The 14,357-nt window shown below is 44.2% G+C and overlaps 1 protein-coding gene across 6 annotated transcripts in view; it reads right to left on the minus strand.

Moving 5' to 3' along the window:
* Positions 1 to 7,326: 7,326 nt before the first annotated feature.
* Positions 7,327 to 14,357, minus strand: part of LOC110530443 (myosin light chain kinase 2, skeletal/cardiac muscle) — a 38,633-nt gene continuing 31,602 nt past the window's right edge. For all 6 annotated transcript variants that reach the window (XM_021613513.2, XM_021613512.2, XM_021613511.2 and 3 more), the window contains 3 exons: positions 13,671 to 13,749; positions 13,445 to 13,502; positions 7,327 to 13,134 (listed from right to left, as the gene is read on the minus strand). In XM_021613513.2, coding sequence (XP_021469188.2) covers positions 13,446 to 13,502; positions 13,671 to 13,749 — 136 coding nt within the window. In that variant the 3' untranslated portion in view covers positions 7,327 to 13,134; position 13,445. The remainder of the gene's footprint in view (positions 13,135 to 13,444; positions 13,503 to 13,670; positions 13,750 to 14,357) is intronic.

Consider the following 14,357-nt stretch of genomic DNA (forward strand, 5'->3'; position numbering starts at 1 on the left):
AAACAGCAACCAGTCTACACACACAATAACACACACGCTACCCCGCAGCAGTTCAGTGGAACTGGCCCCCAACACCCACCAGGAGATCATGGGATTCGACAGAATGAGCCACTTATATTATACCCCCTCCCTCACTCTGCTCCAGTGAAGACATTCAGACTTATTCACAGGAAGACATTTCTTATTTAACAAACAACGACAAAGAGGCATATATCATGTAAGTAAAGCTGCTTGTTTCACTCTTTGTGTCTTTGCTCCGGTGGTCTGTAACTGACAGGAACTCAGGCACTATTTGTTATCTTTAGGCCCAATAAGCACATCTGGTTCTGGTTTGGCTCCTCCACATCGCCCCTGGAGATGTGGATGGGGGGATGGAGGGGACGAAGGGGAGGGGGAGAGTCGAGGGGAGGGGGATTTCTGGGGTGGGAGTGGGGGGCTTTTTTCTCCTCAGTCTTAAATTGAATTTCTCACCATCCCAAGCTGGGCCTTGGACCAGGGATCTAGGGCTTCTTGAGCCTGTCACACAGAACTCTCTGTTTAGCTTGCTCCCAGCCCTCAGGCTCTCAAATGCAACTAGAACAAAAAAAACCTGGACAGAAATCAGTTTCACCTGTTTATCCAAATGACTGCATGTTCAAAGTAATATGACCTGTTATCCAAATCTGATTCGCTCTGGTTTGCATATCTGAACTCTTTCTGAACCCTCCCTGTCTTGTGGTGAAATAATCAACAAATATGAAAACAAGTTAAATTAGGTTTTCAGTTGTCAGCTAGCGGGGAAGACAATAAGATATATATTGATATTCGTTAAATTATACTTATGATCTTGTCTTTGATTTCAATCAGGCAGAACTTTCCAAGTCGTTATCACAATTTAAAATTCAACTACATAATGTTATGGTTCTGGAGAGAGAGCAGTCATACTGGGAAGACCACCCTTACCTGAGGGCCTCACTCTGTCTTGGTAGGAAAATTGACACTGGATTAATGGCAAAGATGGTCGCCAAATCAAATCAAATGTATTTATATAGCCCTTTGTACATCAGCTGATATCTCAAAGTGCTGTACAGAAACCCAGCCTAAAACCCCAAACAGCAAGCAATGCAGGTGTAGAAGCACGGTGGCTAGGAAAAACTCCCTAGAAAGGCCACTAGGGGCTAGCTGGCTAGCAGGTAGAATATAGCTAGGCTGGCAGGTGGCTAACAACAGGTATGCTTTTTTGCATATGTTTTTTTGAGTAGAGCTTCCTGTTGGTTAATTCTGATACTTTCCAGGTGGGAAACCCGTACCTTATCGTTCTACAATGAGTTTTTGGAGTTCGGAGTTGTCTTGAACGCAGCATAACATCGCTACAATGGTCCCATTCCCCTGCTCAGACGTTGCATGCATCAACCAATGGTTGGGTGCCACATCCTCGACTGTGCCGTTGGGTACCAGATTGCTATATCATATGATGTGGTTAGCTGATACGACGGAAAATACCTATCCAGGTGTTGAAAGATCTGGCATGTGTCAGCAACGCCTGGGCAGAGGAACTCACCCAATGTCAAGGCACTGATATTCAAACACAAAAATATGGCATACAGAGAATACAGACAACATTCAGATGATAACAATAACTACTATATAACCAATAACAAAAGGCTCTACCTTTTTCATTTCTTTCTTAGCTACCAGAGTATGAATCCAACAATGGTTGCCATTATCAGCATATTTCCCACTGTCCAGACAGCAGCCAGCCAGGGGAATGCCTCATATAGGAAGCATAAACACAGGCCAGAACAATTCATAACAACAATTGGACACAGCCCCAGTTAACTAGACGCTAATGTTTCTCTCGCCTTGGCTGTCCTCTTAATTCAATCATGTTTCTCATGACATCATCAGGACCGACGAGCCAATCAGAGCTGGCCGGGCTAGCAAGCAAAGTGTTGGAGCGGACAGAGTTGATTGTTGTCCTTTGATTAACTCTACTTGTGTGTTACAGTCCGGCCGAGACGAAGAGCATAGCACATAACACTGAGCTAAGTGCCAAGTCCAGTTCTACTCAGGCACGGTTATTATAAGCTAAATTGAAATCCTAATTGTGGGAAAATGGAGAGAGAGAGATAGCAAAACTAGACGGAGGGGATAAGGTAGTTATGTGGATTTGATTAAGTAGCAGCAGATCGGAGAAGGAGATCTGAGATACCATAAGAACTCCTTCGACCTCCAGACCAACCTAGAGGCAATTTCTGTAACACACACGCATGCACACACCCTTGTGTGTGTGTTTTTCATTACAGTAAAAACATGACCATACATATTTAAAAGTCTAGAACTGTACTGAAAATAAAACATCAAGTGGACATTTACAAAACACACACACACACCTCTCTTTCTCTTTCCCTCTCTCTTTCTGTTCATTCTGTGTTTCTAAGCCCTTCCTCTGACCCCTGTTAAAAATCCCTGATTCCCGCTTTTTCCCAGCATAGCTCAGCTAAACCCCTTCCACCACCCCACCCCACACACTCTAGTCCTCTGTTTATTTTTTCAGGTGAACAAACTGTATCACACAGTGGCTTCCTCAGTTGCTTTTAATTAGGCTCCTGGAATCTTCTGTGCTTTAATCTGCTTGTGTGTGTGTGTGTGTGTGTGTGTGTGTGTGTGTGTGTGTGTGTGTGTGTGTGTGTGTGTGTGTGTGTGTGTGTGTGTGTGTGTGTGTGTGTGTGTGTGTGTGTGTGTGTGTGTGTGTGTGTGTGTGTGAGTGTGTGTGTGTGCTTGCGTGCATGTTCATTCCTTACAAATAATAAAATATCTACAGTGTTTATTAATGGTTTATATATAATTTGTTATTGCTTACTCATGAAAGTTATTATAAAGTGTTACCCAACAATGGAATGTAATTGTAGCCAAATAGCAATCCTAGCCACATAATCTGAACTAAAGAATGAAGAGGCATGTTGTTGCCTTTGATATATGATACATGCTATAGCAACGATAGCCATGCCATGAACAAATGTCTATTGACAACCCATTAAACAAAGGAGACCCTAACGGGTAAACAAACCTATACCATCAGACCTGGATTTTAAGGTACCTGCTGCAACTTTTCAAGATTGCTTTTGTTGACGAGAGCCTGATGAGCATGACAGAGTAGGCCTATGCTATACCATTTCAATGGTCTAAATCAGGGTTATTCAAATCTTACCCTACGAGGTCCAAAGTACTGCTGGTTTTCTGTTTTATCTGATAATTAATTGCACTCACCTGGTGTCCCAGGCCTAATCAGTGCTTGATTAGAGGGGAATAATTTTAAAAAGTAGTGGAAGTGACTTCCATGTCCAGATTTGAATTTGAGGGACACTGAACAAAAATATAAATGCAACATGTAAAGCATTGGTCTGCAAATAGTCTGGGTAGCCATTTGATTAGCTGTTCAGGAGTCTTATGGCTTGGGGGGTAGAAGCTATTTAGGAGCCTCTTGGACCTAGACTTGGCACTCCACTACTGATTGCCGTGCAGTAGCAGAGAGAACAATCTATAACTAGGGTGGCTGGAGTCCTTGACCATTTTTAGGGCCTTCCTCTGACACCGCCTGATATAGAGGTCCTGGATGGCAGAAAGCTTGGCCCCGGTGATGTACTGGACCATACGCACTATCTTCTGTAGTGCCTTGCGGTCGGAGGCCGAGCATTTGCGATACCAGGCAGTGATGCTCTCGATGGTGCAGCTGTAAAACCTTTTGTGGATCTGAGGACCCATGCCAAATCGTTTCAGTCTCCTGGGGGGAATAGGTTTTCTCGTGCCCTCTTCACGACTGTCTTGGTGTGCTTGGATCATTTGGTGCTTGGATAGTTTGTTCGTGATGTGGACACCAAGGAATTTGAAACTCTCAACCTGCTCCACTACAGTCCCGTCGATGAGAATGGGGGCGTGCTCGGTCCTCCTTTTCCTGTAATCCTATATCTTGATCACGTTGAGGGAGAGGTTGTTGTCCTTGCACCACATGGTCAGATTTATGACCTCCTCCCTATAGGCTGTCTCATTGTTGTCGGTGATCAGGCCTACCACTGTTGTGTCATCAGCAAACTTAATAATGGTGTTGGAGTCGTGCCTGTCCGTGCAGTCATGAGTGAACAGGGAGTACAGGAGGGGTGCTGAGCATGCACCCCTGAGGGGCCCCCGTGTTGAGGATCAGCGTGGGGGAGGTGTTATTACCTACCCTTACCACCTGGGGGCGGCCCGTCAGGAAGTCCAGGATCCAGTTGCAGAAGGAGGTGTTTAGTCCAGGGTCCTTAGCTTAGTGATGAGCTTTGAGGGCACTATGGTGTTGAACGCTAAGCTGTAGTCAATGAATAGCATTCTCACATATGTGTTACTTTTGTCCAGGTGTGAAAGGGCAATGTGGAGTGCAATAGAGATTGCATCATCTGTGGATCTGTTGGTGCGGTATGCAAATTAGAGTGGATCTAGGGTTTCTGGGATAATGGTATTGGTGTGAGCCATGACTAGCCTTTCAAAGCATTTCATGGCTACAGACGTGAGTGCTATGGGTTGGTAGTCATTTAGGCAGGTTACCTTAGTGTTCTTGGGCACAGGGACTTTGGTGGTCTGCTTGAAACATGTCAGTATTACAGACTCGGACGGGGAGAGTTTAAAAATGTCAGTGAAGACACTTGCCAGTTGGTCAGCGCACGCTCGGAGTACACATCCTGGTAATCCGTCTGGCCCTGCGGCCTTGTGAATGTTAACCTGTTTGAAGATCTTACTGACATCGGCTGCAGAGAGCGTGATAACACAGTCGTCCGGAACAGCTGGTGCTCTCATGCATGTTTCATTGTTACTTGCCTCGAAGCGAGCATAGAAGTATTTTAGCTCATCTGGTAGGCTCGTGTCACTCGGCAGCTCTCTGCTGTGCTTCCCTTTGTAGTCTGTAATAGTTTGCAAGCCCTGCCACATCCGACGAGCGTCGGAGCCGGTGTAGTACGATATGATCTTAGTCCTGTATTAATGCTTTACCTGTTTGATGTTTCTTTGGAGGGCATAGCGAGATTTATTATAATCTTCCGAGTTAGAGTTCCACTCCCTGAAAGCGGCAGCTCTACCCTTTAGCTGAGTGCAAATGCTGCCTGTAATCCATGGCTTCTGGTTGGGGTATGTACGTACAGTCACTGTGGGGATGATGTCCTCGATGCACTTATTTATAAAGCCAGTGACTGATGTGGTGTACTCCTCAATGCCATCGGAAGAATCCCGTAATATATTCCAGTCTGTGCTAGCAAAGGAGTCCTGTAGTTTAGCATCTGCTTCATCTGACCACTTTTTTTAGGCCGAGTCACTGGTGCTTCCTGCTTTCATTTTTGCTCGTAAGCAGGAATCAGGGGGATAGAATTATGGTCAGATTTGCCAAATGGAGGGCGAGGGAGAGATTTTTACGCGTCTCTGTGTGTGGAGTACAGGTGGTCTAGAATTGTTTTTCCCTCTGGTTGCACATTTAACATGCTGATAGAAATGAGGTAAAACTGATTTAAGTTTCCCTGCATTAAAGTCACCGGCCACTAGGAGCATCGCCTCTGGATGAATGTTTTCCTGTTTGCTTATGGCGGTATACAGCTCATTGAGCTCGGTTTTAGTGCCAGCATCGGTCTGTGGTGGTATGTAGACAGCTATGACAAATACATATGAAAACTCTCTAGGTAGATAGTGTGGTCTACAGCTTATCATGAGATACTCTACCTCAGGCGAGCAAAACCTTGAGACATCCTTAGATATTGTGTACCAGCTGTTGTTCACAAATATGCATGGGCCCCTGCATCGTGTCTTACCAGAGGCTGCTGTTCTGTCCTACCGATGGAGTGTACAACCTGCCATCTGTATGTTCTAAATGTTGTTGTTCAGCCACGATTCGGTGAAACATAAGATTTTAATGTCCCGTTGGTACGTGCTTTCACTCGTCACCTGATCCTTGCAAGGAACCCTGATCTTTTTCCACGAAATCTCAGCTTCCTTCTCCAGCAAATCACGGGGATCTTGGCCTGGTCGGGTGTCTGTAGTAGTATTTCCCTCCCGTCCGACTCATTGAAGAACTCTTCGTCCAGTTTGAGGTGAGCAACACAGTTCTGATGTCCAGAAGCTCTTTTCAGGCATAAGACATGGTAGCATCAACATTATGTACAAATCAAGTTACGAACAACGCAAAAAACTAACAAAATAGCATGGTTGGTTAAGAGCCGATAAGACAGCAGCCCTCCTCTCTGGCGCCATCGTTTCTGTCTGTAATAAAGCTCTTTATTGGGGTAAAACTCATTCTGATTGGCTGGGCCTGGCTCCCAAGTGGGTGGGCCTATGCCCTCCCAAGCCCACCAATGTCTGTGCCCCTGCCAAGTCTTGGGAAATCCGTAGATTAGGGCCTAATTCTTTTATTTCAATTGACTGCTTTCCTAATTTGACATGTAACTCAGTAAAATCGTTGAAATTGTTGCATGTTGCTTTTATATTTTTGTTCAGCATATATTGAAATTAGTTTCACTGCCCTCTGCTGGATATGTGGGCAACATTATCAGAAACCCATAGGAATTGGTTGAGCCTTGAGCTACAGGAGCTACATTCAGGAACCCACCAACACTGAGTGACGGAACTCAGATCTAAAGATGTTTTCTAATTTAACATTGGCAATACAGCACAGTTTTGCTTTACAGATAATTTCAATGAAAAGACACTTGTGATAATAAAGGTGTTTTTCCTTTCTCTGTAATATTTATTTCATTTTTAATGCGACAACACTTCCAAATGCATATCGAATTCAAAATGCATTTCACTCTGTTGCTTGGATCAGAAAAAGGACATTGTTTTTTATAGAAAAGATTTTACAGAATCTATTCTACTCTAACCTTCAAAACAATGACGATCAATGTTCAGTGGACAAGAGAAAGCAATTTCACGGTCTATACATCTGTAAACCTGAGAAAATATATATACCATAGAGGAAATGATAAAAAGTTTAAAACATTCAATACTAACAATATTTGAATCTAATAGGTAGTATACTTTCCAATAGCCAACCTTCATGGAAGGTAATAAAGTCGTTTTTATTTGATTACAATATGATAACATGCAGACAAGCATTAACAAACAACAATATTAACAATGCAAATTATTAAGCCCAACCCTACACATTGAAATAATGATGCATCATGTGTCATATATGTACTATTTTGGTTTTACTGAGCACATGCAAGCCAAAAACATGCTTTCATCAATTAAAATTAACAACAAAGGCCAAATAAAAAATTACCTGCTTAATCTTAAACAAAGGTTTTTAAATAAAACAAAGAAAAAAACTGATAAGACTTGGATTATTTTAATTTACAGTAAAAATGTTTGTTTTTTATACACACATGAACAAGTATAATGTAGGACATGACTACAGACATAGAAACATGTCACTTCTAACAAGGTATTTTTCCTTCAATGCTATGATTAGTTTGGTGAATTCATCTGATTTAAATAAATAACAATATAAAGTGGGCATACTAGAGCTTGAAAACAGACCACACCAATTGTTTGTTTATGAATGTGTGTGTGTGTGTGTGTGTGTGTGTGTGTGTGTGTGTGTGTGTGTGTGTGTGTGTGTGTGTGTGTGTGTGTGTGTGTGTGTGTGTGTGTGTGTGTGTGTGTGTGTGAATTGTGAAATCATAACGAGCTGTCTCTGGAACTTAACCCTTAGATGCAGACCCTGATTCTGGGAGGCATTTTTTTACTTTGCCAATCATCTTGTTACAAAACATTGTTCACAACCATTTCCATTTGTACAACTCTTTCCTTAGAGAAAGCACAGCTTTTCCAAAAATACAATCTAGAATATATCAACAGCAATTAAAACAACAGATCAAATTATTTTAAGAAAATGAAAACAGGATAACAATGCCTTCCCAGACTAATGCCACCGAAAAAGTGTTAAGTACTCCAGATCCGCATTAAAGGGTTTAAGCACACATCTGCATATTTTATCTATTTACGCCAAATGTCACGAGAACAAAAAACAAACAACAAACATATGACATTGGTCTATCTATCAGTCAAATTAAACAGGAAAATCCCTCGGTTTGCATGAATACACTCACATTCAGAGGAAAAGTGGGGTACAGTACTCAACATGGAACCCTTTTACATTAGCAGGAAATTAAATTAAAAAGAGATCAGAGTCACATCGAAGCATATATTGTGAGGTGCATTGTGGATAACTGATGTGTGAATCAAAATTTAATTCACACATGAAGGAAGAGAGCAGTAAAACTGTGTGAGCAGGGAAACAAACACACTTCGGATAAAAGTTCAGCTAGTTTGTCTGACAAAATCCCCAAAGTATTCACAAGATCAGGGCAGTTAGGTGTTGGTGTTCTGTTATACTGTCTTGCATTGTAGATTACATTCACATATCCAGCTAAATATCTTTTACTACACCTTCCAGTCTTCAAGGGCTCTACGCTTTCACACTAAACTGTGGGAATAGTACTTTTACTTTGTAAAAGTAAGATAACATGTATTGTCCATTCATCACACAGCTCTGGTAGTTCTACAGGTGTAGTTCAATAGGTGTAGGTTTTGTGAGCATCTGAGGGGTGTAGGGGTGAGAAAAGCCGGCTTTAGGCCCCATCTGGTGGCTAAACAACCCATTACAAGGTGTGGAATCTCTCCACAGAGACTTAATTGACTGCAGCTGCACATCTTGTACAGCTGGCTGCAATTAGGGCGGCAGAACATGGGGAGGCAGTGGATTTCAGAGAGGGAGAGAGAAAGCCGTGAGGAGGACACACCAAAGTTTTATCGCAAATATTGGACCAGTTTGCACCCAATGCCGAAGGTTTGAAGTTCTCTCTGCCCTGGGGTAAAATATTATCTTCCCCAGTGACTTACGTTTATGTTCAGTTGCTGACATAAGGGCCAGTTGTTGATTTTGATTATTGGCCTCATTTCTTTGTGAGAACATTCTTTTGGGACATGAAGATTCCCCAAGCTACCTGTGAACCCTTTATTTATTTAATAAATCCTCTTTGAGTGCTGAATTGCCTTGTCTGTCTGAGTTGTTACACTGGTGTAGAATGTAAGTGTCCCCGTGTGGTAGTGAAACCTGAGACAACCATTTAGACAAGTTATGGTGCCCTGTAGGCTGTGAGGACAGGGTTTTTTAAGTCGGTTTTTACAAGAGAAAATGCTGCTGGCAGAAGAATGGATGTCAAGTCCCTCAACCATGAGGTGGTTGGCGACGGAGGGGACTAAGCACCACACATAAGGGAGCACTGAAGAGCTCTGAAGGTAGTCTTGAGTTTCTCACAGGCCATAAATAACTCTGGGCTCCCGGGTGGCGCAGCGTTCTAAGGCACTGCATCTCAATGCAAGAGGCATCACTAGAGTCCCTGGTTCGAATCCAGGCTGTATCACATCCGCTCATGATTGGGAGTCCCAAAGAGCGGTACACAATTGGCCCAGCATCGTCTGGGTTTGGCCGGGGTAGGCAGTCATTGTAAATAAGAATTTGTTCTTAACTGACTTGCGTAGTTTAATAAAGGGGCTCCTTGTGGATCCAGAAATCACTGCAGCTATCAGTGACATGAAAAATGTAAAAATAGAAGACTGAACAGTAAGTACCGCCACCTGTGGCTGTAACAAAGAAGTGCCAGCAGATACTTCAAGGGGGAAGGCAAAGGAAGAAGTGAGCAGATGCCTGTTAGCAGACACCCAGGGGCAGCAAGGGCACGAGGGCCTACCTACTAGATGCTGACCAGGCCAAGGAAGCCTTCAAGAAGCAGTTTGAAGAAGAGAAGACCAGCAAAGAGGCCCTGAAGGAGCGTCTGGGGTGCCTGTGCGCCGTCCTACAAGAAGAGCGTCATGGCCTCAAACGGCTCCATGAGAAGTCAAGGCAGCTGGCCACCTTGCAAGAGGAGACTTTCAGCAACAGGAAGAGGGTAACCTGGCTGAAAAGTCAACTGAAAGAGAATCAAGTATGGTCCTCAGCCTGCAGGAGAAGTGCAAGGACCAAGGGGAAGAGGTGAGAATGTAAAGACTAAGTTCCAGGATGTTGTAGTGACTTTGGAAGAAGAGGCCTGTTCTGAATCGTGAACATTTATCTTAAAGAGGTAGTTCACGCTGCCAATGAGCAATCTGAAAAGCTCATGAAAAGTAATGCTCGGCTCAGAGGAAAAGCTCAGGTGAGAAGAATTAGAGGCAGGAAAGCTGCAGCTGAAGAGGGTCCTGGAGGTCTCTGAGGTAGCTCACGAGTGTGCAGAAAAGGAGCATAGGGAGCAGGTAGCCAGCACCCAGAATTTAGAGATCTGCCGGCAGAGGGCAGAGCTACAAGGGGAAGCCCAGGCTGGGATGTTGGCCCTGTTGGAAGAAAAGCTGCACCCCAGTTCAAAACGAACAGGGGTTTCCACAAAGGTGCTGGACAAGCAGTAAGAGCAAGCAGACCGAGCAGGAACTGCCCAGGTAATTGAGAAGCAATGAAGAGGAACAATGTGCAGGCCTGTCTGGAAGAGGAGCAGGCAGCAAGAAGGCTTGAGCAGGAGGCAGTGAAGAGCCTCATAAGTGAATTGAAAAGGAATGAAGAGATGGCAAAGAAGTCAGCAATGGAAGCCAAGCAGAGAGTGGTGGAATTGATGGAGGAGAAGATGTCCCTGACAGGAAAAGCCTCTGAATTGCAATCATAAGTGGAAAACGTAATGAGGTTCAGTAAATGCAGGATGTCGTTCACAGGCTGGAGACATATAATATGGCCTCGAGGGCCAAGTGGGAGCAGATCTTCTTGTTGCTCAAAAATGAGCAGGAGAGGCTAAGTAGCCTTGAGGTGCAACTGCGTGAAAAGCATCAACACAGCCATCTGCTGAGGCAAGTCCTGGACTTAGAGGGGAGACGGAGCTCTGGTGGGATCAAATCCCACTCTCCATTTCAGGGGACATGTTTGCTCCTTCGTGTGAGTTGTTTACCCACACCACTGAACAGCCCCCTGACCGAAGAGAAAACAGCCTGTATGTCCAGAACCCATGGCCAGAGAAGATTAAAGGAATCGCGAAAAAGAAAACCTGGACCAGAGCATGGTTACACAGAGGGTTCCCAGGACAACCACACCAACAAGAATGTCAGTCCAAATACATTCCACTGATGACTCTCCCACTTTGTTTTCCCCAGAAGAGGTTTCAAGGTCCCCTGATGGTGAAGTGGTGACAGGGAGATGGCGGTCCAAAGGATTCAGCAGCGACCAGGGAAGTTCCAGTGCTCCAAAATCAAAAACTGGTTAGGAAACTGGGGTGAGCCCGTAGAAGGGCACTACCAGCCAAGAGGGAAGCAGCCCAATACTCTGGTGAGTGAAGTTTCGTCATGAGTTAAGAGGTCTGAAGGAAGGTTGAATTGTGATTCAGAAGTGAAGAGGTTTAAAGTCTGAAGTGTCTAACCATGGTTGACGTGAGTCTTCTTTCCAAAACCCAGAAGACAGAACTGCCAGCAGGTGGATCACTTGCACAGAAGGCAGTGAGACAAAGAACCCAACAGGGCGGTTGAGGCAACTGGCTCACCCTCAGGTCAAACCTCTGACACGACGCAGAGGAAAAATTCACAGCCAGAGAAGAAGAATCCCCTTTAAAGACAGGAAGAGGCCAAGGAGGCAGTGGAGCTCTGCCAGTCATCCACCCAGTCAAATGTGAATGGAAGAGCTACAAGACATGGGTGAGCCTGACAAACCAACTATGTTACTGAGCCTCCCCAGGAGTGGTGGAGTGTTGGAGAGTGGGCCTGGGAGTCAGAGGGCCTACTATGGTCAGGCAAGTTCATTAAGATGGATGATGGTTATATGGTAACCCAAGACTTTGCCAAGCTCTTGGTTACCAGGAGGCCTCAGGGAGAGTCTCCCAACTCCACAGAAACTGGTCAACTACCATCAGGTACACCACCAGGGGACAGCGAGCCCCACCTTTACCATGAGGTAAAGGTCCAAGATGGCACTGTGGTGGTGAGTATGACCAATGAAAAGGGATGTTCAGAAATGGAGAAACCTCAAACTCCTGGCATGGACCTTCAAATGTTCTTTGACCAGAGCTGAGGCAGGTGGCATGCTGTCGGGGTGCTCTATTTTGAAAATGTTGAAGAAGCATGGTTTTCCAAGAAGGGCTGGAGGAGACCAAAAGAAATGCCCTGTGAAAGAAAAGGGGCTTGAAGTAAAACTGAGGTAAAAAAAAAACATTTCTGAACATTTCTGTGATAATAACCCAAGACTTTGCAGAAACCCTGAGGCCCAAGTGGAAAAAGGCGAGCCGCTGTCATTCAAAGGAGAACGGGAAAGCTGGTGAGGAGGCACAGACGCATGGAGGTGAGAGCCTTCCCCCTCTCAATAACCAGTTATCGTGTGTGCCCCAGAAGGTGGCCGAGAACCAAACCCATGAAGAGGGTGAACCATGGAGATGATGAACATCAACCTTTGTTGTATGACCCCTAGAGGTCCAGGGGTGTACCTCCATGGCCTTGGATTAGATGCCTGGTCAAGAGTTGACTTTATCGGGGCATTGGCCTGTACAAACCACGAGTTGAAGCAGGGATGGGTGGTGTGTGAGCATCCGAGGGGTGTAAGGGTGGGAAAGGCCGGATTTTGGCCCCACTTGGTGGATAAACAACTCATTACAAGGTGTGGCATCTCTCCACAGAGACTTAATTGACTGCAGCTGCACATCTTGAACAGCTGGCTGCAATTAGGGTGGCAGAACATGGGGAGGCAGTGGCGTTCAGAGAGGGAGAGAGAGAGCAGTGAGGAGGACACGCCTAACCATTGGACCAGTCAGCACCCAATGACGACGGTTTGAAGCTCTCTCTGCCCTGGGAGAAAATAAATCACTGGGAAAGAATACGATTACATTCAGTTATTGCCATAAAGGACCAGCTGTTGATTTTGATTATTGGCCTTATTTTTTTTTATCTGTTAATAAATCCTATTTGAGTGCTGAATTGCCTTGTCTGTCTCTTGGTTTTGCACTACCACACATGACACACTGCTCCACCTACGGAGTTTTAACAGTTTAAATGTGTTCATACAGGTAAGCTCTGGTAGTTCTACAGGTGTACAGCAGGCTTGGTCCAAGTGGCCACCGCTGGCTCCGTCAAGTCATCATGCTGCTCAAAACATAAAGGGATAGAAAACAGTTCAGTTTCAGCAATGTCAACATTTCTGGGCTAAATCTGATCTGACTTTCTTGTCATGGGAAAATATTGAAACAAGCCTACACCTGGTGGTCTCTAGGAAGACATTACTGTTTTGTTGAGATTGAAAGCTGAATCCTGACGTGGGATATAACAATATCTTTTAGGTAAAACATCCCCTTTGATTAAATTAGGTATTTGCACAAATGTTCAAATATGCAGTAGGATTGTGTCATAGTGGAGAAAATGTGTGAGGTTTGATAAGGAAGGGTTAGAGACTTACCTCAACTATCTGTGGTGGGTACGCATGAAGATCTGCGTGAGCGGTTACACATGTTCTTCTGTAAAACCGAGGCAAAACACAAAGATAAGTCAATAACAATTTAAAAAAAACTTCTAAACGAGAGCAAACCAATCAGTAGAACTACACCACTTCATAATATGGTAGCAACGTAAGAGCTGTGATCCCATCCTATCCTGTCTATAAGAAGTGAGTGGGTGCCCTGTACCTTTTCATGAAGACGGTGATGGAGGACTGCATCAGAGAGCCAAGGATGTCTCAACGCTTCAGAGGCACCTATCCTCCAGCTGCAGAAAAACACACACAAACACACAGATATATATACAAACAGATGTAAAATGTCATAGAAGAAAAATAGATTTTAGATTTTTATTGCAAAATATACAGTATACGTGGTGCAACATGCTGTGCCTCAAGAAAGTATTCAGACCCCTTGACTTGTTACATTACAGCCTTGTTCTAAAATATATTCAATAATTGTTTTCCTCATCAATCTACAAACAATACCCCATAATGACAAAGTGAAAAGAGGTTTTGTCGAAATTTTGGCAAATGTTTTAAAATGAAAAAACAGAACACCTTATTTACATAAATATCCAGACCCTTTGCTATGAGACTCGAAATTGAGCTCAGGCGCATCCTGTTTCCATGATCATCCTTGATGTTTCTACAACTTGATTAGAGTCCACCTGTGGTAAATTAAATTGATTGAACTTGATTTGGAAAGGCACATACATGTCTATATAAAGACGCATCTGACAGTGTCAGAGCAAAAACCAAGCCATGAGGTCAAAGGAATTGTCCGTAGAGCTCCGAGACAGGATTGTGTTGAGGTAAAGATCTGGGGAAGGGTACCGATAGATTTCTGCAGCATTGAAGGTCCCCAAGACCACAG

Source organism: Oncorhynchus mykiss, chromosome 8 (genome assembly GCF_013265735.2).
Source record: "Oncorhynchus mykiss isolate Arlee chromosome 8, USDA_OmykA_1.1, whole genome shotgun sequence".
Lineage (NCBI taxonomy): Eukaryota > Metazoa > Chordata > Actinopteri > Salmoniformes > Salmonidae > Oncorhynchus > Oncorhynchus mykiss.